The 27,263-nt window shown below is 38.6% G+C and overlaps 1 protein-coding gene across 6 annotated transcripts in view; it reads right to left on the bottom strand.

Annotated features, from left to right (window-relative positions):
* The window catches only part of EML4 (EMAP like 4), a 229,080-nt gene that overhangs the window by 155,670 nt on the left and 46,147 nt on the right, over positions 1-27,263 (bottom strand). Inside the window, exon 1 of one of the 6 annotated variants that reach the window (XM_067565041.1) lies at positions 19,266-19,470. The exons of the other annotated variants lie outside the window; for them this stretch is intronic. Coding sequence (XP_067421142.1) covers positions 19,266-19,290 — 25 coding nt within the window. The 5' untranslated portion in view covers positions 19,291-19,470. Of the gene's footprint in view, positions 1-19,265; positions 19,471-27,263 lie in introns of those variants that run through there. 6 annotated transcript variants of the gene reach the window in all.

The following is a 27,263-nucleotide window of genomic DNA, read 5'->3' as shown; positions in this document are numbered from 1 at the left end:
CAGTTCTAAGCACGCCCTCTGCTTTGCATTCTGGGCATCTTCAAGAAAGATAATGGCCTCTAAGAGAAAGATGGAGTTCTTTGGAATGCAAGGCCACAGCTGAACCACAGATCACTGGAGGACAACCCAATTTTATTCAAGATTCCTGGCAGGCATTCAGCTCAGCTAGATTCCACCTTTTTGGCAATTCATGGGTAGGCAAGAAGAATTAATTTTGAGGACACCTATGGAGGAAAATAGGGAGGATTAGCATCATCCACCCGGGCATATTTTTCCACTGGAGAAAACATAAGAATCAGTGACCTGTGGGACCTTAGGCAGCACATTCATCTGAAGATACCTCTCTCTACATTTTCACTGCGGGTGTGGGAAGTGTAGATGGGGCTCAGAGGGTCAAGATGACATCAACCTCTTCTAAGGATCTACCTCAGAGAAGAGGGTTGCTAGAAGGACCAGGGATTCAGACATCTTTTCAGAGGACAGAGAATATAAGAGAACGGCCAGTGGTCTCCCAGGAACTTGATTACATTGGGCAGAGTAGAGAAGTAGTCCCAGATGTGGTAGAACCTGGAGGATACATAGACCTTGATGAACTGGCCATGGCTCCTGCATTTAAAGATCCCCTTTAGTAAGGAAGAGTGAGGGAGTCCTGGAGATCTCCAAGCTTCATGTGTGCCTGGGAATCCTCCGATAGGTGACAGTTCCTGCAGAGGGCAGTGAAGGAGGTGGAAAGCAAGGTATAGTTGCCCAGTTTTCACCCACTCCTGCACTTTTCCTGCTGTGCATGGAAGTCTGTGGGCACATGTTGCACAACTGAAGTGAAATAGAAAACTCCAAGGGGTAGGAACATAAGAGACAATTCTTCCATAAGAGACAATCCTGTTTTTTGGGGTTTTATCTTTTGTTCCATCTTCAGAGACTGTCTGAGGTCAGTGGAGCAAGATTGTGCGTTAGGCCACAGGGAGCAGCTGATGGGGAAATGAGTAAAACAGCAGCATAGCTTGTAAAACAACTACACAGCTTGAAGTGTTCATCAACATGGAAGAAGTGAGTCTAGTGATGAATCTTAGGACAACTGAGTTCCTATAAATTCTTCAGTTGTATTTGCCATTACCTTAGCTATTTGCTTCAATCTGAATAATAGAATAATAGAAGATTAGGGTAGGAAGGGAACTCAGGAAGTCATATACTCCAACCTTCTGCTCAAAGCAGCACCAACCCCAATTAAATCATCCCAGCCAGGGTTTTGACAAGCCACACCTTAAAAACCTCTAAGGATGGAGATTCTACCATCTCTCTAAGTAACCCATTCCAATGCTTCACCACTCTCCTAGTGAAAATGTTTTTCCTAATATCCAACCTAGACCTCCCCAACTGCAACTTGAGACCATTGCTCCTAGTTCTGTCATCCATCACCACTGAGAATAGCCTAGCTCCATCCTCCCAAGAACCCCTTTTCAGGTAGTTAAAGTTTTCTATCAAATCCCCCCTCACTCTTCCCTTCTGCAAACTAAACAAACCTAGTTCCCTCAGCCTCTCCTCATAAGTCATGTGCTCCAGCCTCCTAATAATTTTTGTTTGCCCTCCTCTGGACTCTCTCCAATTTATCCACATCCTTTCACATCATCGAGCCGTTGAGCCCGATGACCTAACCAGCTTCCAATCTATTTTATAGTCCATTCATCCAATGCATACTTCCTTAACTTGCTGATAAGAATACTGTGGGAGACTGTATCAAAAGCCTTGCTAAAGTCAAGGTATATCACTTCCACCACTTTCCCCAAATCCACAGAGCCAGTCATCTCATCACAGAAGGCAATCAGGTTGGTCAGGCATGAACCCGAAGGAACACCTACGTGCCTTTACTGATACTGTCATTGGTTTGAAAAGCATTTTGTATTTCTGTGATTTAAAAATTAGCACAGAATTTGTCTGAAGTCTGACCACAGCTGAGTTTCAAAAACAGACTTAAGCTAACACATGCACACGAACATTCTCTATGACATTCTGGATTTATGAACATTTACTGTGTTGTGAGGTATGTTATCTAAGAAATAACATCTTCATTTATGGTGGTAAAGTCAGACAATGAAATTATATCCTTTTTGCACAGTTTGTGCCTGAAACATGCAACCCTACCTAGGATCTGGGGGTTTTTTTATTCTTAATTTCAAACATCATGAATGAGTTTTAACTTAAATTGGCTCCTAGAATTTCTCCCTCCCTCCCTCCCTGGTCTCAAACCCCAGCCTCTTTTCTTCCCTTCCCCTCTCCACCATTACTAGAGTGACCAGATAGCAAGTGTGAAAAATAAGGACTGGAGGTGAGGGGTAATAGGCACCTATATAAGAAAAAGCCCCAAATATTGGGACTGTCCCTATAAAATCGGGACATTTGGTCACCCTAGCCATTACCCTTGAGTCAGACCTAATTAGTTCTCATCTGGTCTGACAGATAGTATCAGTCAACAGAATAGCTCCACATCTCCATGCAGGCAGTTACAATGCAGACTTCCTGTCACAATGGCATGTCACATTATTTAAGTGAATGCTATAGTTTGATTATTTTAATATTATTCCTTCCCTCTCTACCCCGTCAGCTTCTGTATATTGGAATCCTGTACAGAAAGGATAGACACAGCAGAGATGAGAAAGTTAAAGTGACAAGGGGAGAAAGACTGGGTGATAAAAGTGCCAAACTTTATGCAGAAAAGGCATGAAGAGATTGGAGTGTGAAGCCAGTTAGTAGATCAAAGGATTCCAAAATAGAAGGATGAATGTATTGTTATGAAGAAGATTAAAATACAAATACAACAGCATGCAGATGAAAATAGAAACTGCCAAAAGAAAAAAAACAAAAAACAAAAAACCCTGAATGCAGGAAAAGCATGGTAATCAGGAGATCAGATAGGTAGACAGACACCAGAGAGTCTTTTCTATATTATATTCAAAGGCAAATAAAGGATTGCTGAAAAACAACAAAACTCTTGGGCAAAGAGGTCAGCGATATGAGGTGATTAAATACAACCAGCTACTTGGGTATCTACTGCTACTTTGTGAAATCCCTATGCACAAAATGTACCATTTTCTAAAGCCTGAAAAAATCACTCAATTAATAATGGTGATTAATTTTTTTGGAAAAAACAAAACAAAAAAAACATCCCTAAACTTATTGTCTGCAGCAACACAGAACAGGTGTCCCAGAGGACCATGATCCTGTGCATTTTCACAATCATGACACTCAATAAAATTAACAAAAGTTTTGTAGGTGTAAGGACTACATGAATGAGCATTAGCAATAGATTTCCCAGCAAGTAATTTCAAATGGAAAACTTTATCACACATTTGCTGATTTCATCTCAATCATTTAAGAGGTTTTTTATTAATGTATTTTAAAGCACTTCCAAGAAACAACTCCCAATATTAATTGATTTCCTGCTGTATCATCAGATGTGCACATGTTCTATTTCTGTTCTATTTAGATTCTTAGCATGGTGAAGAACATAGTGTATCTTAATATATAGATGGTGTTCACTGATTGCTAGACTCTCACTGCTATAAAAGGTAAGAATACCTAGTTTTTGCTTTTTTAAAAAAAATCATCATCTAAAGCTTTCAAAAGTAAACCAGAATACTGAGTTTCTGCAAATACCTCCCTAAACAACTACCAAGCATGCTCATGCATTCAAGCAACCCAGAGAAAAAGACACTAAAGTCTGCAAAGACAAGCTCAATCCTATTTCACTATTAAGACTTTTGCTTCATTTGCTTTTATATGGTATCCACATCCCCTACCATCTAGTCTTTTTTTGTCCTTCGTTTGTATATCCTTCAGGGGAGACTCAGACTCATAGACTTTAAGGTCAGAAGGGACTATCATGATCATCTAGTCTGACCTCCTGCACTTTGCAGGCCACAGAAGCTCACCCATCTACTCCTGGTAATAGACCCCTAACCTCTGGCTAAGTTACTGACATCCTCAAATCATGATTTAAAAACTTCAAATTAGGGAATCAACCATTTACACAGGTTTAAACCTACATTTTCAGAAGGACTCAGCACCCATAACTGGGAACAGATTTTCAAAAGTGCTCCCTTTAGGCACCCAAATAAGTGACCAGACTCTCAAAAGAGCTCAGCACAGTGTGTACACATTGGGTGGTGAGCTCTTCAGAAAGTCCAACTATACATGTTACACTTGAAAATATTAGTGTAAAAAAGGACTAGAATCTTAGAAGTGTGCTTCTAGAACTACAGAAAAGGAGAAAATAAGGACTCTTGGGATGGGAGGGAGTTAAGAACATCTGTTGTGATACACTGCGGATTTCTGTAGAAGGAGATGGCCCTACGGAACATACACAGTGACACTAAACAGCTAAATTGTCTCTTTCCTATGTTTGTATAGTGCTTGGCACAATGGTGCCACAATCCCCTCAGGCACAAGAGTAAATAACATTAATAATAATAATAACAGAGGTTGTTCGTTATGTTTTAAAACTCAACAGTAAAATCATTATAAAAATAACACTTGCATAGCCAAATTGTATTCACTAAAAAGGGATTAAAAATAAATAAAACCTAAGAAGAACGATCAGTGTGATAGTTTAATGAAAAGCATGTGCACAGTCCCCAAAATTGTTTATATTACAACATTGAGTGGGATTAAGTTACACAACTTTTGTACAAATACCTTTGTACAAATACCTTACCCTCTTACCTAGGACTTAGCCTTTTGTTTGCATTTAGTTTTGTGTTTGTCTGAAAGGTTTGTGTCTTAATTTCCACCCCCCACCCCCACTTAAATAAATAATTTTCAGTTTTTTCCTCATCCTTTTCTCACAAACAAGAAATCCTCTCTTTATATTCAATTATGTCTTGAGGTGACTACTTTTCAAAAAGGTTCAATTTTTTCCATTTGTGAATGATGCTCCATCCTATCTTGGAACCAAGCTCACTTCCTCACCCTAAAGCTCCATTTAAAAAATTATATGATGTAATGCATGTCCTGGAAACGTGCTTATAACACTCAAAGTGGCACAATGGTGTCAGGTTCTAAGGCAATAGGATGATCCTGGACCAGGAAAGGAGGAAAATGCTCTTGCTTTATATAACCAAGTCTGATTTGATTAACTCTCAATGTTAAAGGTGAATTGCAAAGCAAATAAACCAAACTGCTTTTGCACTTTAAGAAGTATACCAATAGCCTCAACACTTTTTATATTTAGAAGTTTTTTTTCTTATTATTTTCTTCATCAGATTAATTAGCTCCTGACACGTCATTTTTCCTTGGACGACTCTGGCAACCTTTGGTGGATAAGAAGCATGAAATCACAACAGTCCATCACCTGATCTGTGGGTCTTACTCAACATACCCTTTTCTGCATTTGGGGTCTGGAAGACCTGCAGGTGACATTTCATTGTCCTGTCATATCATATTCATGGTCTTCAAAAAAGTGTCAAAATAACAGTACCACACGAAGAAATGGGATATGGGGGTAGCAGAGGTAAGACAAATAGTAAAATCAGAACCTCAATACCTTCCAGCATGTGTGTGGGGGGGAGAGGGTTTAAAACAGAAAACCTGATTTAAAAAAACTCCAGCTGTGTCTATCATGAAGGAGCAGTAAAAAGGCTTTTTTTGTTTGTTTTGTTTTGTTTTGGCCTAGCTGTTCACTTTTAACTGCTTTACATTCTTCTCTCCATTCCTTTCTTTCCATTAGAAAGGAAGAAAGCACACAGCCTATTCAGAGCTCTAGGGACCACTGAATTTTTATCTCATCAGTGTCCTCCTCTGCCGGAGAGGAATCGAAAGAGGAAAGAAAAGCACTTGAACTTGCCATCAAGGAAGGAAGGAATGTAATTCGTGCTAGGTCACAACTCTCTCTCCCTTCCATGTCAGAAATAACTTTATATTCTTATATAATGGTAAGCATCCTGCCTGCTTTAGGCTGTTTTTGAAAAGAAAAAAAAAATGTGACAAGTTTGTTTGGAGTTTACGTGCACACAGAACACTCACTAAAAGCACATGGCAGGCAAACTCAGTCTCCTCCTGAACAAAGGGGTTAATTTTGTGTAGCAGCTGTCATCTGAACAAAAATAACTTGTTGCCATAAATAGATTTTCCAAATACACAAATAAATTATCAATTAATTTTAAACCATCTCTCTCTGATTATACTGAATATGCCCAATGCCTGTGTAGAGCTTTTATAGCTTAACATTTTAATCCTATTTAGGCAACCTAACCTGGAGTTTCAGAGCTAATCCTAGGCAAGCATCTCTGTTCAGTCTTTGAAGGAAGAGATCGAAAGAAACCATGGGTCATCATGAAAATGAGCAAGATGAGGAATGGGCACTGATGTTAGGGAATACAACATGTTAGGGCCTACACTAGCCCTGCCCTTGTAATAGCAAATTTCTTCCAATTGTTAACATTGGCACAGCTCCACTAGTGCACGTAATGCTGGGAGTGCTACTATAGTCAAAACTCCAGGTGAGCACTGATGTTTTAACCACTGACAATCTAAACTGACTTACAGCAGAGCCTATAAGACATGACTTCCTATTACCAACTCCTTCCCTACGCGTTTAGCGCTGCCACTTTTACTACCATGAGTTTGTCTCGTCTTGGGCTTGAGTTTGTCTTGGGCTTGTCTTTGCTGCAACGGTTAGTTCAAGTTAATACACTCAAACTACTTCACTTGAGCTAGGCCTAGTGACCCCAATGCAACCATTCAAGCTACACAGAATGATGGGATTAACCACTGAGATGTTGTAACTCCAGCTGCTGCATCTCCACTGCATTATTAGCTCCAATTGAGCAACACTCGAGTTTCAACACACACCCTCACAGGCCAGCTAGCTCGAAGTTAAAGCACCACTTAACTTGAGCTAGAGACTTTGGAGTGTGGACGGGAGTTGTGGCAACATTCCGAGTTATACCTCAAGCTAACACTGCAGTGATGATCAGCCTGCAGGTGGAGCTGGACAAGTATTAGCAATAATAGGACACTTTTCCAGACAAAGCCCAGTACAGACAGGGCCTCGGGGCAAAAGGATATGTTGTTGTAGCAGCCTGGAAGTCCCAAATCTCAGGCATTTTCTTCTTTCCTCCCTGACCTGATCCTTCCTCCTGAGTGACAAGTTCTTTGTTCAGCAGTCAACTTCAGAAGAACCCAGATCCTGCCTCAGGAAAAAACCCAAAATACCCCCTAAAACGCCTGTCAGCATAACTTCAGTGAGTGGAGGAGAGACTGCCAGCACGGAAAACTGAGAGCAGAGGCCCTTTAATCTGGCATTCAGCCTGACTGCAACTGTTTCTAGCTCTGGAAAGAACCAATGGGCCAGAGGAATCTCTAGCCTCAAGTCCTTCAATCCCTCAGGGAAAATAAAAGGATTTCCGTGCTAGTACCGCTGCTTTGCTGAATGGAGAGGGAGGGGGGAAAAACAGCAAAAAAGTTCTGCCTAGAATGCAGAGGCCTCAGGGAACCTCTGCCTTCCAGCATGAAGGCTGAAGACTGGGCTCTGAATAGGAGTGAAGTTCTCCAATTGCTGTGCCACCAAGAGGAGCTAGCAAGCCACAAAGAGATAAACAGTCATAAGGGGGCTCTCATGCATCGCCTATGAGTCTGGGACAAAGGCAGCAAACCCAGCAGTACTGGATTTACCATGGAGCAGGAGCCCAAGCACAATTAAGACTCTGCATCCTGTTATCAATCTGGTGAGCCTCCTCCCTCTAAATTGCACTTAATTTGTGTCACTGTTCTCACTAAATTATCCTCTACAAGATTTTTTGGAACTAAGCCCATAAACTGATGATCCATGAAAAACCATTAGTACCATTTCAGCTTCATAAATTATGTAAGCAACAGAGAGACCCAGCCCAAAAATCAGAGCTGGAAAGGACCCATCTCACATGAAAAAATAATAATGTTACTGCAATAATGAAGAAAAGTCCTTTGTTCTTTAGAGCATGTTCATATTTGACTATGCAATACAGAAAGCTTTCCCCAGCAGTGACAACATCTATTGCAACCTCCTCTTCTACATTCGTATTGACTCTATCCAAACAATCTGAAGAGGCAGGATGTTTAGATTCTAAAAAAACCTCTCTCTGGAAGCCATGAAAAACTGACCTCTGTGAACAGTAATTTTTGCTTCTCAAACAAGATTTGAAGCATTCTGTTAGTTTTGCCTATGTTTCATACACCCCACCAGAGTAACATTTAATTACATCCATGCTGAACGGTTGTATTTTCGTGCTGCTGGGATACAACGGAAGTCCCTCAGGAAAGTAATGCTGGAAAACAAGCATGCTTCTGACAGCAGGAAAAATGGTAAGATGTGCTAAGATGCACACAGTTCTAACTTTACACACGTTTATTACTACAACAGTTCCATTGATACCATGGGTCCAATAAGCCTCCTCTTCCTCTCAAAGAGGATGCAAAATTCCCAATGACGTCAACAGCAGCAGGATTAGACCCCTTTTCAATGCCCTGAATTAACCCCGAGTCATTTCTTTTTAATTCTACCACTACAGAAAATCATGACCACTACCACAAAATCACCCATCTCCAAAGGAGCAAGAAGATAAACAAAGAAATTCAATTTTATGCCTATTCGTCCTTTGTTGCACTTACAGACCACAGAACAAATGATATATCCCAAGTATCCCGTGCTGCAGAATTTTAAGGGCACACTGTCAACCTCCACTCAGAATTTCATTTTGGGGTTAAGCAAGTTCTTTAACTCATGGTCACCATTTGCAAATTTACATCTAAAATAATATGAACAAAGTGGTCAGATTCATTCATAGCACCAAAAAGCATCTTATAAAACTTCATTGTATATTACTTCCAAAAGACTCACGTAAAGCATATTTATGGCAATTTCCAAGTATTTTTCAAAAAGGGCATGGGGGAGAAAGTGTTGGTAAAGGGCAGAGGCGACGTATGGGAGGGCATGCGGGGTCACATGCCTCCCCAGATTTGCTTCTTGGCTTGTAATGTGCATGCTCAGTAACGGTGCTGAAGTTGGCTGCCCTGACTCTGCCCTCCCAGCATCGGCAGGCCTAGGTCATCTCTGGTAAAGGGAATGGGTGTTATTGAGTTAAAGATCAAGATTAGAAGTCAAGGAGAGATCTATATTCTATTCCCACCTCTGCCACTGTGCTATGCAAGTCAAACTCTAAACATATGTCTACATAGGGATAAAAACCCCATGGCTGGAAGGGTCAGCTGACTCGGGCTCTCAGGCTCTGGGGGCTGAAAAATCCCTGTGTAGACATTAAGGGTCGGGTTCTGGGTCCCTGTAAGGTCCCAGAGCTCAGGCTCCAGCCTGAACGCAAACGTCTACACAGCAATTTTTAGCCCCACAACATGAGCCCTGCAAACCGGAGTCAGCTGACACGGACCAGAATGGCCATGCCATGGGTCTTTTATCCCTAGGTAGATATACCTTGAGGGCTAAATTTTCCAAGACACAAGACATGCCTTTGTGCCATTTGTGCCTTTGAAACTCTTCACTTCAATACCTCAGTTTTGTAACATTTGTAAAATAGGGGGTTTTAACTTACCTACCTCAAAGGCTCAGTTCTATAGCTGATTGAAAAATGGTGTTTTTTCCACTTAAAATTTTGATGGAAACAAAGTATCTTTTTAATCCAAATTATCTACAGAAAATTGATTTCCAGCAGAAATTTGAATGCAGAAATATTTTACTTTGATAATACTGTCCCTTTGTCATCTAGGAGTTGTACCTCAGCCTCATGTTCCCTGATTGGACTACATCTCCCATGATGCACCATGGTCTCCCTTCTTTGGGAAGAAAAGCAGTTCCTTATGGGAGTCCCTGGCCATGAGGCATTATGGAAGATGTAGCCTGGACCAGAGAACAGAAGGGGAACATGAGGCACCTGAATTCACATGAGGCACTGGAGCAGCATTTCCAAATCATATTTTCATTTTCAGTTGAAATATTTTGACCAAAAACCAAAAAATAATTTAAAAAAAAAAAAATCAATGTTTTCCAAAGAACAGACACTTAATGAAAAAGTGTGTTTAGTCAAAAAACTCAATTTTCTATTAAAAACCATTTTGATGACAAATATGTGACCAGCCTGACTGAGTTCATTAACATTTGTAAAACATTTTAAAATTCTCAGATGGAAAGTACTACCGAAGTTCAAAATATTTTTACTACATTTTTTTTAATACGTTAAAGAATTTTTTTTAAATGATAGTGAAATATTTAAATTACATTTAATAATAGCTCTTCAAGTAAGAGAAAATCTGCTGTTTCAAAGCAGCTCCTTAAATATTGTGTAAATCTTAAGATTTATTCTGTCCTTCACCCACTCCTCTTTTACACCACAATCTTGCAACTCACTTCACATGAGCAGACCCTTGCACCCATATTTTATTTATGAGACTGGGATCTTATTTAATCTCTTCATAGACCCAGCTAAATGAAGGATACGTCTTAAAGCAGATTTTCTATACTCCATGGCAAGCAATTTTACACTACATCATTATGGATGTTTGAGGTTGTTAACACATGAAAAATGAAGTATAATCAATTGTATGCTGTAACCTGGGATATGCAAAATTCACATTTTAAATGTATGCAAGAATGTAGCAAAGTTTCTCTGATGAGATTTTAATTTATTGCTAGTAGGCATTCTTGATCTCCAAACATCTTGTGATCCTCTTTACATTAACTGTGGATGAACAGCATTAAAAAACCTCAATGGAGTGGGAAAAAGTGGAGATTCTGCAATCACCAGTAGAGACCATGAATATTTGAGCAAGACAATTGTGTAATGAAATCTTTTATCTGAATTTAGTCGAAGAGTTATATGGATGGTGTAGGTCTTTTGCTAGAACAGTTTAGAACGTCACCTATACTAGATTTATGCTTCTCTTTCAATGCATCTCAAAATGACCTACTTCTTTTGAACACAAAGGAAAGGAAACTGCATAAATTATTAAACGTTTAGGGTCCTCTGGCCAGCTGAACAAACAGAGAGCAAATCCAGAATAACATTAAACAAGTGAAACAATATTACTTTATGGAAGTTTTTGGTCTTTTATCAACAGGAATTATTGGTGAGCAAATATTCACAAAACAGAGTCTTCTGCATTTAAAACAATTACGTAAGCATATTTCATATATGCATAGACAGAAGTACATGTGAGTGCACACACGCTCACACACTCTCTCTCTAATGAAGCCAGAGCTCTTTTTCAACTGTATAAAACTTTATTACAACAGGTTCACAGGACAGATTATCAATGGTAGCAGTAAGACACAGTAGGATGTGGCCCGGGTGGGGAACCAGTATTGGTCCGGGGTATAGTCAGCATGTTTCAGTGTGATCCCCGCCGACTCAGTGGTGGGGTGTCCCACCACTGTTAGCGCCTTGGGCCAGAACCCTATGGAGGAGGGTGGGCCCAGGGCCCCCGACCCCAGTCATCACCCCCCGACCAGGTGACGGCCCATATTGACTCCAGCCATTAGGCCACACTTCCCTGAAGATAGGGGCTGCTCTATTGACTCCAGCCATTAGGCCTCCTAGTCCTGAACACAAAGGACAGCTATTGACTCTGGCCAGTTGGCTACACTGCCCTGAAGGCAGGGGATGCTCTATTGACTCTGGTCATTAGGCCACGCTGCTCCAAAGGCAGGAGCCACTCCACTGATTCTGGCCATTAGGCCAAGCTGCCCCAAAGGCAGGGGCTGCTCTATTGACTCTGGCCACTAGGCCACTCTGCGCTGAAGCTGAGGACAGTCAGACAGATTTAACGGTGGGGCCATGAGTTCCATACCCCACCCCTAAAGGGAGACGGGGTGTACTTGTCCTGGTAGCAGAAAAAGAGGAGACAACATCTGCCCTGATCTGTTGCTGACCTGTCTCCCTTCCACACTTCTGATGCTTAAATCCAAAGCAGCTTCGCTGTCCAAGGTCTAACTGTCCCACTTAAACCTAAGATCCCGATGGGCCTGTGAAACTCAAAGGCCTATGGACCTGTGCAGGTCCTATACTGAATGAGAAAACCCCAAGACTCGCCACAAGGGATCACACTTCCCCCAGATAATCTAGTCTCCTTGGGCACAAAACATGGGATGATGCTTAAATCTGAAGGAAAGCCAGTTGCAGGATTTGCAGCCCATCTCTCCCAAAGACTGCACAGTTGGGAGACTAGACTACCACTTCCCAATAATTCTAACCCTATCAAGTGGAATCCAAACCCTGCTGCCCGAGCAACAGGCCCATAGTTATGACCCAATGGAAAACAAGCCATAAATGAATATGGCTGTGACATGAATGTATTGTGTCATCTGTGCCCACAGAATGCAAACTGTGCAAGTGGGCAAACTGTGCAACTACTTCAAATTTGAAATGATGCCCACACAAATCATTGTACCTTGCAATTACGCAAAAGTATCCCACCCCAACATGCACTGAAAACAGGAAACCTGACCTTACCTTGCATTATCAGGGGGTTGAGGCCTGCTTTCATCAAGCACTGTTTTTTAACAGCTATACCCTCCCAGCCATCATGCAATCCCACTATCTTTTAGAAGTGCTAATGTTGGTCAGTAATGGCTTCCCAACAACGGAGTGCAACCACTGGTTAGCACATGCCACAGCGCTACACAAGGATTTGTGGTCACCCTGCTCTGCATCACATACCAAGTTTTCCTGAGGTAACATATAGAAACTTCCTGAATTAAACTAAAATCAATATAAACCAGTTGCATACAGACTTGTGTGTGTCCTCCTTGCAGAGACTTTTCACTGGGTAAAAAAGATATTAAAGTCATGATCCTTGAAAGAGGAGTCAGCAATGATGATGCACATGCCATCAATAGTGAAGAATACAGCACAATTAATCAGTTGCATACCTAGGAAGCACAATTACTGCAGACAGCCAACTCCATAAGGAAGTAGAAGTAAGAATTGTAAAGGCAAGTGGAGTCTTTTCAAGACTGGCTAATACCTGGAAAAATAAGGAGAGTCACCCAGGAACCAAGATAAAGTTACCCTATGCCTTTGTGATACCCACATTGTTATATGCTTCTGAAACGTGGCAAATCCTATAAACTCACCAGAGCAAACTTAATGCATTCCATCAGAGATGCTTGTCAAGAATATTTGGTGTCCACAAGTAGAATAAAGTAATCTATACTCCAGGGTTGCAAAGGTCTGTTTAGCAGACTCTAGGGACAATGATTCGAGAAAGAAATCAAAGTGGTTTGGACATGTGGCATGGATATAAAAAAAATAGTATTGCTAAACAAGCCCTTGATTGGATACCACCTGGTGAAAGACATTAAAGAGAAGGACCACAGATAGCATACAAAAAAAAAAAAACCATTGAGAAAGATGCCACTGTCATGGAAATGGACCATAACAGAGCAAGAAATGTGGCACTAATCAGAGAGAGATGGAAAGACTAGGTCACCTCAAAAGTCACAAGGCACAAGAGCATCACATAAAAATAAAATAATTTCACCAACTGAACTAAGATTCCAGACTTCAGTTAAACTGGTGTACCTGCCAGCCCTCAGAAAGGAGAGAGATGATCGATTCTACACCATACCATGAATGACATCGCATTTTGACATCACAAGTGGGTGGTGCTTAGGGAAATACCACCAAGTCTTCCCTTTGGCTCTCCCCCAATCAAGAAAGGGCCAAACTCAAGGAGTCTAGCAGAACATGTGAGCTCCAGCAAGGGGCAACCAACCCTAAGTATTTCTACAGAGCCCATGGGTGCAGTGAGCCCCAAATGAAGGGGAGCCAAGCCAAAGGAGTCAAACAAACAGAGTCCACACTGCATCTGAATGCCAGTACAAGGCAGACAAGTCTGAAGAGCCCAGCAGAGCATGCAGGATCACATTCTGAACGTTGGGATAATCTACTGTCTCTCATTTTTCTGTCTTAAGTGGATGGATTTTGGAAGAGAACCACTGCTTCCCCCCTGCCCATTCAGGGGCAAGTTTGAATGGCCAGTGCCTCTTATATATGTAAATGTTACAGGTCTGACAAAAGTGCCATCTTGGGGAGTTTTTCCATACAAAAATACATATTCTGAGTTGTAACAAAAAGGTGCAGCAGCATCCTTCTCTCCCACCACGGAGAAACTTATTCTTTACAGGGATATAGACAGACGCATATCTATTCAGTACAGTCAGACAACTGTCTTGCTAATAGCCAAAGGGAGTGAAATTAACTCTTAATCCTTTATCAGTTGAGGAGGGTTGGATTTAAGATTTATCTACAATGCTCTGAATAAAACCTAGCTGCAAAACTTCATTGACATTTACTGTGAAAACAAGCCAACACCTAACTAATCCAGACTGTCCTTTTGCCTTTCAGAATTAGAATCCTAGAAGTTAGTGAAGCAGGTTACAAGGACACAGTCAACCAGAATATTTCTAAAAAGGTTTACTTCAAAAACCCACAAAACTAGTTTCCGATAGTGCATTGTTTAGCTAGCATATGCTGTAATGATCTGTTTTAATTTCCTTTAACATTTAGAAGAGTTTTTAAATTACACTATGTTTACAAGGGTTTTCAGCACAAAATAAACTGACTGATTTGACTACACAAGGGAAACAGTGAAACTAACTATTCAGAAGGCAATGCCAAATGAACAAAGTAAAACTAAAAACCAATGTTTTCATGAACTTATTTTCCATCTGAGATATAACTTGTCATTATATATTCTGAATAAAATTTGAATAAAATTGTCAGACAAATGTGATTTTTTAAGTTGTCAGTGTCGCTACCAAAAATTAAAAAATGCAAATAATGTTAAGAGAAAAAAAAAAATCTACCAAAGGTAAAAATCTCAAATATATCATTGTCATGAGATAGAAAGGGGCTGGTTCTATACTTGGCAGGAGAATTTATCAAAATTAATCTGCTGCCAAGAGAGAAAAGAAATGGCTTGAACTGCAACATTGTTCCCCCCCCATTGGAAACCAAGGATAAACTACAGTGTTTCTGGTGAGCAAGGTTACCACTTCCACAGAAAAACTGAGATGCCCCCGTAGGAATGGTCCTAGATTAGCTGCCTTCATACATAGAATATAAGCAATAATGGAAATGGAAAACAAGGCCAGTGATCTGATACAGAGCATTCCCTCAGGCGCAGGGCCTAACTGATTTGCCATATGTGGGGCTAAGAAGGAATTTTCCCCCCGCTCAGATTGGCTGTCATGTTGGGAGTTTTCGTCTTTCTCTGAAATGTGTGGGTGTGGCTCACTTGCCAGGTTTATCTGAGTATATCTCACTTAATCATTTCCCAGGGCCACAGGTGCACCTTTGTCCCTCTTATTCTCTTCTCTGCCTGTGGCACATAACAGTCTAGTCTCCAGTGGGCTGTAATACTTTGGTCTAATTTTGGTTGTTGGGTTTAGTGTGTTGGGTGGTGTTGGTGGCCTATGATATACAAGATGTCAGATTCGATGATCAGGTGGTCCCTTCTGGCATTGAACTCTATGACCCTAAAACCAATCTTTAAGATCCATGACAAATAACCTGGGACAATGACAGCCATATGTTGAGTTACCACACAGAAGACACACCCCATTATCTTGAAGAGACTGACTTTATCATTTACACTAGTTCATAATCAGCTGAAGCATAGACACACACTTAATTTACAGGGAAGATGTATGCTGATCACACTGCTGTTTGAGCACTCCCTGCTGGCCTATTATTAGACATGCATGAATGACATCCTCAAGGGATACCAAGCATACCTCTCAAAAGCCAGTCAAGAGTGCCACAACATTAGTTGCAGCTACTTTAGTGGAGAGAAATAAATAAAAAACAGCAACCTGCAGACCACAGGGTGAGCTTTCATGTGATCTTGTTGCTGGAAAAGGGACATTACCAGCAAAAAATAGAAAAAAAGAGAAAGGGGGCGTGGGGAATAAACAAGAGAAATTAACTTGTTGTGCAATAAACTGAAAATATTTCTCCCTACTCATTTATGTTTATTTTACATAAAGTGGAGTTGAAAACAACTGTCAACATGTCCTATATATTTCCATCACCCTTACAACCCTAATATAGATTGTACTGGCATAGGCTGTCCACTTAATAACCTTCTCTTAACCCTCTGTTTTCGAAACTGGAAAAGAAGAAAGAAAGAAAGAAAGAAAGAAAATTTACGAATACATTTTTTAGTCTCCTGCTTTTATTTAACTATTGATCACACTTTGAATCTGCCCTAGAAGACTGCACTATTAAAGCTAATTAGCTTCCTTATTCTCATACCGTAGCACTGATCACTAATTATCCAGAATAAACTGCAGTGATCTCTAGTTCAAGTGTATTTTAACATTTAAAAACATTCAGGACAGGTATTAGAGAGAGATTTCTTTGGGTGCCTAGAGAATTTTGCTTTTGCTAATTGAAAACAGGCATGTATTGTGGAATGTACAAGACTGCCAATAATCTTGCAAGGAGGCAATGCAAGTAAGAGTTATGTTCTATGAATATCACATAAACCTGTCTTCAAATTAAAGAATTATCTCTATGCAGAAAAAATTAAGTGCTTAATAATCAACACTTTTAATTTTACACAGTTCCATTTTAAGCCAAAAACCACATCACAACCCACCCTTCTAAGAGGTTGTCAGACATAAAATAAAAGGGTATTACTGGTATCTAAATATAATCTGAAGACTGGTGCTCAGTTAAAGCATGTTTAAATCTGCTTATTTTTCAACTCTCTTTTGCTATTCTGTTTTCACCTTGCTTTAGCAGCCATTATCTGCACCTTTGCTGCAACCCAAAGAGAAGGTGAAGTAGAGTTTCCCAGAAACTAAGATCCTGGTTACAGCTGGTGAATAGTTTTTTTTTTTTTAAATTTCACAATTTCTCCTCCCAAAATAGTAATTTCCATAAAAACGCTCCATTTAAGTCTCAATTTGTAAGGTGTTCATTGAAAAAAAACACACAAAATGAAAAAAAATCAGTTTTCAGTTTTTTGGACAAAAACCCAAAAGCTTTTGAAGAAAACTATTGACAAAAATGAAAAAACTTTTCATGGGAACAAAAGCCATTTCCTGACCAGTCTTAGTCCTGACCCAGTAAGGTGCTATACGGCCTCAGTTCCCACTGAAAACACTCAGCACATCACAGGATCAGGCCATATGCAAATCAGTGTTGTTCAGTTAATCAACCCGTTTCTACTGTGTTGGGAAACCTCTACTTTGAAGTCTTAAATCCCCTGGCACATGTGTTGCAGCCATGACTTAACATAAGAAATTACTTAATTTAAAGCAGATTGAAAAAGCTCCCTATAGTATAATGAATATATATGTATATCTGTCATCAGGATAGGGACATATTCAATGTATTTTATACAGTAGTTCTCTGAAAGTAACACAGTATACAATATAAACAGACAACCTAAACAGAAATCATTTACCAGTCTGCTGTAACAAGTCCTAAGAATTCAACATCTCTTACCAAAAAGATAACTAGGGGTCCATCATAACAAAAGCAAAATGAAGAAACACTCTACAAGAGGAGGAAATCCAATGCTTCTTTTTAACAGAAGGAGTGCTAAATATCTTGGTAATCAAATATTCTAGAACCTAGCAAATTTCCTTGAGGCTAACCAGCCATCAGTTACAGCATAATGTTCTGTTACACAAGGGAACAAAGTTCAGTTCTCTACTCCTGCACCAGTATAGGAGGCAATCTTAGCCCTTCGAGTTGATGGGAACAATTTTGAGTTTTTTATTTTTTTCAAAGTTAAGTGGAGTTTTGTCACAAAGTAAGACAGCTGAGGCTGCAGCACTAGTTCAAAGTTCTCCACACTTCCCAAGCAATGTGCCTCAACCTGCCTTGGAAGTGCCCCTTAGGAGGTGAAATGTTCATTCTTCCTCATCAGTTGTGCTCCCTGCTAATTAATGACAACTGTGATGGTGCCTTTGGTGCACACCTCCCCTCCCCCGGACTAAGATGACTAACTTGTTTCACATAGGACACTGGGCAGCTGACCAGTAATCTGGAGGCACTGTGAAAATGGAACAAAATTAAAAAGTGATCTAACAAGCAAAAAGTTCCATGTCCCCCTATCTCTACAAATCCCCTATAAAACTGCTCTTTGGGGAGAAATAAGGGGTGAAAAAAGGAGCTTGAGTCCCAATGCTTTATATGACTATGGAGTAATATTAACAGCCTGCTGAAAACTGCCCAGAAACTAGATTCTTGACACAGTATTCCTCTCAGACTTGCCTGCCACAATTACAACAAAGCTTTTCACTAAAGGAGCCAGGAGAAGCTCAGTAATATTTAGATCTTTGGGATTAAGCTTTTCATGATTATAAAATGTACAGTGGTTGCTTGAGATAAACGTTATGTTTAGGCATGTTAAAAATAGCATTTATCATGGACTTGGCAAAGATTAACATTTGCCTGTAGGGGTAAAATTTTCAAAGGGTCCTACTACAAAAGTTGGCTATTTATAATTGCAAACCAAGCATTTGCGTGCACAAATATGGATTGCTGCAGGCACAATGCGTACATCTTCTTTTGAAATGGTGATATTTTAAAGACACACATTCAGCGCTCAGGAAATTTTTTTCCCTCCTAATATGAAAAGGAATTAAAATAGTCATTACTCGCCAAGTTTCAATTTTTACATTGGTAATGATTTACAGCAACCAAGGCCCTCCCAGTCCTGCAAATTGTACAGAGCCTCACTGACTTCAGTCAATACGCACAGATGTAATCACTGAACACAAAAACACAGTTTTGCACTTTAAACAAAAAAATGGATTTTTCTTCATTCAAACCATAAAACTCTGCAAATAGGTGTTGATAACTTTAAAAGGTATGATAGAGCCATAACTCTATAGGAGTGACCTTCACTATAAAGTTACGAAAACTTATTTTCATAGCTTCAGAGAGAACAGTTCAGCATCATTGCTTACTATGAACCAAGGTTTACATTACTGCCAATGCAAAGGGCAAACCTCATGCAACACACCTGTCTGGTGCCACACTGAATAAGGTGGTACAGCAGCAAAGTTATATACATGTTTAATGTGATCATTTTAATGAGAAATAATCCAATCTCTCACAATGCTCAAAGAATCCTTAGGGCCAAGCCAGTGTTATTTTAATAAAAAATAGAATTAAACTAGCTTTGCTGTAATATTCCATTTAACAAAAGCCTCATTAGCTACATCATTCACTATTTATCAAAGTAAAGTTGAGACTTCTCCTTACCGCAATGATTGGGAACAGAATCCATCTGTCCTGTTATTATCCGGTTGCCGCTGAATAAAATTAATAAACAAAGTTTGCAAACGTAACAGTATTTGCTATTGCTTTTTCTTTTCAAAACTTTGTATTTTCCCCTTCTGATTGATTCTCATAAAACAGCTCAATTTAAAGCCTCAAATGCTTCTTCAGAAAAGCAATACTGCTATGAACAAAGGTCAAAACTGAAGATTTGAAACTGCTTAGCAGAGGTGTGGCTGCTGAAACCTGACATAGCTGCGTCACAGAGATTTAACTTTGGCAAACACAGCTTCCTGAATTCAAACAAATCTAAGACAGGGCTATCTTTTGTTCCAGCAATAACCGATTATTGCACTGACATATATTCAAGGTCACTTAGAGAAAAAAGAAAACTACACTATTAACTTTTTAACTTCAATTCATATATATATATATTTAAAGACCTTCCACACTGAACAAGTGTTACTCCTGTTTCGAATGGTCAAACGTGAACATGAAAGAGAGAATATTTATTCCCGGCTTCCGAACAAGAAAGGTGAGAAGGCAAGAATTCAGACATTCACATTCTTCTCAACAAACTCTGATGTTTAAGTTCTTCTTGTAATCAAAATTTTTCCCAGAGTACTCTTGGTATCATCCTGACAAAGTAAAATAAATAAAGAAAAACAATCTTTTTCTTTGCACTTACACAAATCACTTAAACCTTTTTCTCTTATATTACCAGAACAATTGCTAAACTAGCAATTTTAAGATCACGTTACTGAGAAATTACCTAATTATCTATTAGATATCGAGAACTTTATAGTCCTAAGTATCAGTAAAAATAATTCCATCCACCTTGCATATATTTTGAAGATGCAAGACTTTTCTTATTGTTTGTTTAAAAAGGGAATAAAGTCAAGAACACATATTATAAATTATCAACATTCTACTTAAAAGCAGAACTCACTCTAGACCTCCAATTGAGATTATTTGGCTGTATATTTATATCAGGATTTAACACAAATGACAGAGTCACTAGTTGCAATACCCCATCCAAACACTCAAGAGTTAGTTCTCTTCACAGGCAAAAACTTGCTATTGTCACTACAAGAGAAAAATAATTGAAGAAACAAGAATATCCAGTTTTGATAGTGGATACTTTAAACAAAATAAGAGTTTTGGAAGGAATGTAAAATCTCATCTTCAGGGTTTTAAACGTCTAGCTATTAGGGGGTTAGGAGGCAGGTGTAGTCCACATCTGCCTATCTTGGAGTTGTGAGAGGGGACCTTCACCTCTGCTCTGAATTATTCCTGTAAATCTGGTACTGGCCAATATTGGGGACAGGATACTGAACTAGATGGACAACTGGTGTGATCTCATATGGCAATTTCCATGCTCCTATGTAAAAGACCATCAACCATGGGGAAAATTAGACAATATTTCTCAGGCTATCAAAGGGTTTTCTGAACAATTGTTAAGAACCAATAGTTTCTACATGAATCCAGTTGGCTTTATATAATTAACTGTGTGTGTGTTCCTACTTATATTACGGTAATTGGATACTGCATTAAACAAGAATGAATAATGGCTGCAAACAAGATGATTGTGTAATACTTCATAACACTCCAAAGGACGAAGAAAAATACAGCATGTTGTTTTGGGGTTTTGTTTGCTGCATATCACGGCACAAAGTAAAACATAATATATATCCATATAGGGGCAATTTTGCTAAATATACTGTTTATCATATTCTAGCAGGAATAAGAAAATTTTTAAAACACCAATAATAATGCACATATTTACCAAAGTAACCCGTCAACAGATCACACAGAGATTAGGGATTTGTAGACAGAGGTCTAGACTGAAAGAAAACAACTTACATTTTTAAACTATATTTTACATATAGTCCTTCTTCATGTTCAATTAGAACTGATATACTGTATACACATCTTATTAAACAATAAATCATTCTTAATTCTCAAATATCCTGCAAATAATAAGGAATGCCTAAACTACAGCTTTCATGTCTTTTCCAACACAAATTATCTGAACATTTTGAAACATTGGAACATATACATGCTTATTTGCAATTTTTTTTTTCCTTTTTCAAAGTCCAAAAACTGAGGTTAATCCTCAAACCAAACTAACATATCTCCTCTAGAAGGTACTTTGTATCTTTGAAGCAGATTAAAAATTTTCAATAGATTTTCAAAATTTTCAAAATCTCCCTGTGCTTGCACACTTATACCAACACATTTTGTAAATCAAGATTTACACAGTTACACACACACACACACACACACACACACACACACACACACACAGATTTGCACATAAAATCTGATTGGTAGTATTATCATCATCGTAGGGAGTCAAACATGCAGGTTTGAAAATCTCAGCCATCATGTTTTCCACCATGTGGTAAGTGGAATGATCAGTTTGCTGGGAGTTGTTTGTTTGTTTTTAAATACAGTATACACAAATTTTAGTCTTTATTGTGTAGGAACTGTATGCGACTTTTTAAAAGAGTGTGGATTTTAGTTAAAAGGAGCTAAATATCTGAACACCTAAAATACTTTCTTTCACTCCTGTTTAAAAAATGTTTAAAGGATTGATATGTTGTTTTTAATTTATTTTCAAGTACTACCAAATATTACTACATTTCTGCTTCCCTTATTTCGCAATTAAACAGCCAGAACAAGGCTGCCAATGCATGGGAGGAGTTAGCACAGCTAATTGAGGGGGCAACCATCCATTCAGGACAACTCTGCCTTTACTGATCTGGATCTGTGGGGATGAGAGTCCGCATCCCTGTGTCAGCACCAAAGACACACATCTCTCCCAGAGAGGGAGATATTCCCAAAATATATTCGATGAAGTTGTAGAGTTGTCAATCTGATTAGTGTGGATTTCTGTGCATGAGGTGATTCAGTCCCAAGATCAATCTACGTCCCAAAGCATTTAAAGTTTCTTTAAAAAAGAAGAAGGAGTCTAAATTGACAACTGAAGGGGCATATTCTCACCTTCCCAATAAAACCCAACACACACACACCCTCACTGCAGACTACAACACCTAGGTGGCTCTTCCACATTTTTCAAAGTGATGATACTGTAGGAAAATCATAACTGCCAGACTAGATCAGACCAGTGGCTCATTTATCCTGTTTTTGAGAGAGGCCACTACCAGCATTTCAGAAAAAGGTGCAAGGAACGAAGCAACAGGCATTTGTATAACAACCTATCCTCAGGAAAGTTTTCTCCTAACCCAATAATTAGAAGTTTGCTTATGCCCTGAAGCCTATCACTTCCAAAATATTTTTTGTTATTTACTATAACAACTCTCAATATTCTTCGTATTCATATAAATGTCTAATCCATCTTTGAATCCTGCTAAGAGTTTTGGTGTCAATGACATCCTGGGGCAATGAGTTCCACCCTCTAAATATTCTCTCTGTGAAAAAAGTACTTCCTTTTATGGAGTTTGAATTCACCACCTTTCAGTTTCATTGAATGTTCCTTAGTTCTTGTATTACAAGATAATTGAAATTTCTGATCAACCTTCTCTACACTATTCATTATTTTAATACACTTTTATCATATCCCCTCACTTTTATCTCTTTTTAAAGTAAATAGTCCCAATTTTTTCACACTCTCTTCAAAGGAGTTATTCCATGTACCTAATCGCTGTTGACCATCTCTGAACCCTTCCTATTTATGCTATATTCTTTTCAAAACGTGGAGAGCAGAACCGCACACAGTATACCAGACAAGGCTGTAACTTTGATTTATATAATGTGGTAGTAAGAGTTTCCATATTATTCTCTGTTCCATTCTTTGTGCGTCATCTTGTTTGCTTTTTGGACCATTGCTACACACTGAGGTCTTAACTGAATTGACCACAAAGATACCCAAGTGTCCTTCCTCCCTCTCCCCCAACTTAATTTAGTGGGATGAACAGGTCAGATTATTCCCTCCAGCCTGCACTATTTCACATGCCATCATGCTGCCCGTTTACCTAGCTTGGTTAGGGTCCTCTGAAGTTCTTTGCAATGCCTGCTGATGTTGACTAAATTAAATAACTGTCATTTGCAACTTTTACCACTTCACCGTGCACCACCTTTTCCAAAACACACGCATTAAGCAACCTTACTTCTACTATAGAAACTTATGGCACCTGCTGCTAAAGCTTCACAATGGTGTAAATTGATCATTTATTTATTGTATTCATTTTTTTTTTTTTGGTCTCTTGGCCACTCTCTGACCTGTGACAGCACTTTCTCTTTGGCCCCTACCCACTTGGAATTCTCTGAACAAGTCACTCTGACAGTGAACAGAAGAAAACAACCTGACATAATTTAACTGGACTTGTAAACTGCTCTCACAAAAAGCTGCTAAAGACACTAATAAATTAGCATGAGAATTTTTGTTGCAGAAGCTGTGCTTATTACACCATGTCATGTGATCCTCAAGGCATTTTACGATTCTGTTTTTAATTTTAATTTCAATAATTTGCCAGGTAGAGAAGGCTGACTGGTCTATTTCCCTAGATCACCCTCTACAACCTGTTGAAAGTTACAGGTACAACATTTGCAGCCCTCCAATCCTCAGGTATAGTAGCAGATTTTAACAAATAATTGTGGATTTTTACTAGTAGCTCAGTTCCTTCATTCTTAAATTCCTTCAGAAATCTTAAGTGTAAAATCACCTCTGCAGAGTCACTTGTAGTATTTTAATTATAATGTATCCATTTGTTCCAGCATCTTTTCTTCTGATACATTAAGCTCTGATAGTACCTCATTTCTATTACCACAAAAGGTCAGGGCAGGTGGTAGGTATCACTCTCGCAGCCTCTGTAGTAAGGACTTACACAAAGAAATCATTGAGCTTCTCAGCAATTGGCCTTATCTTCCTCAGTCACACCCTCTACCCATTGATAGGTTTGTGGACTCTCTCTCTCAGAAGTATCCTTCTTCAGATAAAGTTTTTTGTTTTTGTTTTTTAATACTTTCAGTTATTTGCCCTTCAAATCCACTGGAGTCCTGCTTTAATTTCCTTCTTGTATATTAGCTACAATAGTTTATGCTCCTTTTTACCGGCTTTACTAGGGTTGAATTTTTAAAGGATATCTGTTTGGCTCAAACCTTGCCATTTAGCCACCATAGTTTACTTTTTGCCTTCTTGTTTTCTTTTTTGTTTAGACTGACGCTATTATTGTATCCTTAAATTACATCCATGCTAAATCTAACAATCTTAAGGATTTTAATTTTTTTTCCTTTTGACATTAGACTTCATGACTTTTTTTTTTTTTTTTTAAATCTCCTTTCCGAAGTTTAGTGACACTATGCTAGCTTTTGATATCTGATCCCTTCTCCCTCCATGTTGAATTTAATTACAAAATGCCCACTATTATTTAGAGGTGCCACTGTAGTTGTTTCTTGAATCAACTCTTGCATATTACTTAGAGCTAAATCAAGAATAACTTCTCTTCTGTACCTTAGAGCTAAACATACTCAAGAAATAATGTTATTGGTCAACTATTAAAAGACCTGGTGTTCACAACAGAATCACATATTATACTGGTAAAAACAAACATCCATCACTTAATTTCCTTTGACTAGTATAAGTATTTGCAAAACATTTTCAAATAGCACTAATCCATTTTAGCTCTAAATAAATGGAATATATATACACACAGTTCAAAAATGTTAATCAATGTTTTAAATCTAAATCATGGCTTGACATGTCTGAAGGCACTAAAATAGTTACAACACAATACAGAAAACGACTGACACGTCTGTGTGTTTAGTGCACATAAAGGACAGGCAGTCAAGGCTGAAAGAACTTGTCATTGCATGTTGTGCAGCAGATCTTTAAACATTAGTAAATTAAGTGCTATTGACTTAAAAGGCAAAAGCCTTCTATGAAGAACAGATTAAATAAAAGCAGTTATTAGCTCATTCATCAAGAAATCTAAAAAGCAAATGAAAACTCAACCTGCTTCCATCCGTGAAAGTCAGCCAGAAAAACAACAAAACAAAACATGAAGAACTAAGAAGAAAAAGTACCTATCATAAAACTGAAAATTCCATAACTAGCAAGAATCAGCATAAGGTAATTCACATCCGTCTGCGGGAGGCAAGAAAACAGAGGTGTACCAGTTCTTTTATCAGGAATTAGAATTCTGATAACTCCTGTCTCCACCAGTTGGGCAGGGGGCAAACATCCCATTTGTCTCAGCTCAAGCAGATGATGTTGGGTAGTATATATGGGGTTAGTCATTCATTAAAATAGCTAGTATCATACCAAAAACCAAAAAAATTAATTAGAGTCAAGCTCTTTGGGGCAGGAATTGTCTTTTTTGTTCTGTGTTTGCACAATGCCTAACACACTGGGGTCCTGGGCCATGACTAGGGCTCCTAGGCACTATCACAAAACAAGAAAATAAATAAATGTAAAAAATAATAAAATAAACCAAAACAGGAGTTGCAAAATTTTTGCTGTAGCCCAGTGAACAATCTCATAGACTACCAATAGAGTCAAGAGTTGAAAAAGTTCTATAGGTAACGATATAGATTTCCTAATATAGAATGTTTTTAATTTAGCATTACATTTTAAATTCAGATTCACGTATCAGTGAAAACATCTGAAAACACTGTATTGATGAGAACTGCGTTAAGGTCAAGTCTGCAGTATTTAAATCTTTTCTATGCAGCCACACTTCACAATGTTTTAATTTTACAAATCATGAAGCACAGTCTTACAGCTCTGTGTGGATCATCTTTTCAAACTAATTGGTTAAACTTCTCCATTTATTTGCTCATCCCCTTTTTGTATAATGGATGAATGAAATTATCGCTTTGTTAATCACAAATGGCCTTTGCTGCATAAAAGAATGACCATCATATTCATTATATTCTCACCTTTGAACATCTCTAAGCATTCTAAGTACAACACGTACCCCAGCCGCAATGGATGAATCACTGCGAAAATGTTACGATGGTTGTGGAACACAGATTATCACTGTAACCCTCTACCATTTCACTCAGCTTTCTTTTGAAGCAAAGTACAACTCAGCCTTCTGCAGAACACATATTGTACTATGCAGGACTTCCTGAAGCAAAGCTATTTATAGTACAGAATACAATTACAACACTATCTGTATATAATTTCTGTCTTTTGATATACTCATACTGTGCATTTCAGTTTATACAAGTTTCAGAATGGACTGGGCCGTCCGTAAATTGGTTTTATACATCAGCCAGTTTTACTATTATTTATTATTGGTGTTACAGTAGCACCAAGGAATACCAAATTAAGGATTAAGGTCTGATTGCATTAGACATTGTAAGGATAACTAACAAAGACAGTCCCAGACACTGAGAGTTTAGTCTAGGTGACAGATAGGACCAGGACAGCTAATAAAGGGGGGGGGAAACAATTGGGGTAAGATAGCATGGAGAGAAGTAGCATATCTTTCAATGTTTAGCAGAAAAACAGACAAAAACAGTAACTTGCATATCAAAAAATGAGAGAGAGAGAGAGAGAGAGAGTGTGCAAGTGAAGGTTATCAAATATCAGATTTTCATTGCTTTTTTTTTTAGCATTACAATTAAAATGTTTATAAGATTATATCTAAACAGCACAGTTTTTAAAAGAATTTTACTTCAAACCTTATAGTGACAACACTGTGGAAAAATTAATTGTTAATAAATTGGAAGCTGACAGTTCTTTAATGATAAAATTTATAGATTGGAAATGTAGAGTTACAGGTCAAGTTTTAAACGGTTAGACTAACTACCTAGCCAACTGGGAATCCATTTAACATTATGTTCTTTTAAAATATAAATTAAACCACATTCATGAAAAAAAAAATAAATAGCACAAAAAATATTCTCCTACAACCAAAGCAAAACAAGGAAGAGAAATGCATGGTTATATCATAGCATCTCTATGGAAGTCATGCAGGACAATTCTTATAGGCAGTTCCCCATGTCAGCCTT

The sequence above is a fragment of the Emydura macquarii genome, unplaced genomic scaffold (genome assembly GCF_026122565.2).
Source record: "Emydura macquarii macquarii isolate MOO-44397 ecotype Brisbane River unplaced genomic scaffold, CSIRO-AGI_Emac_v2 contig_2676, whole genome shotgun sequence".
Classification (NCBI taxonomy): Eukaryota; Metazoa; Chordata; order Testudines; family Chelidae; genus Emydura; species Emydura macquarii.
This window is presented reverse-complemented; position numbering and strand designations above follow the sequence as displayed.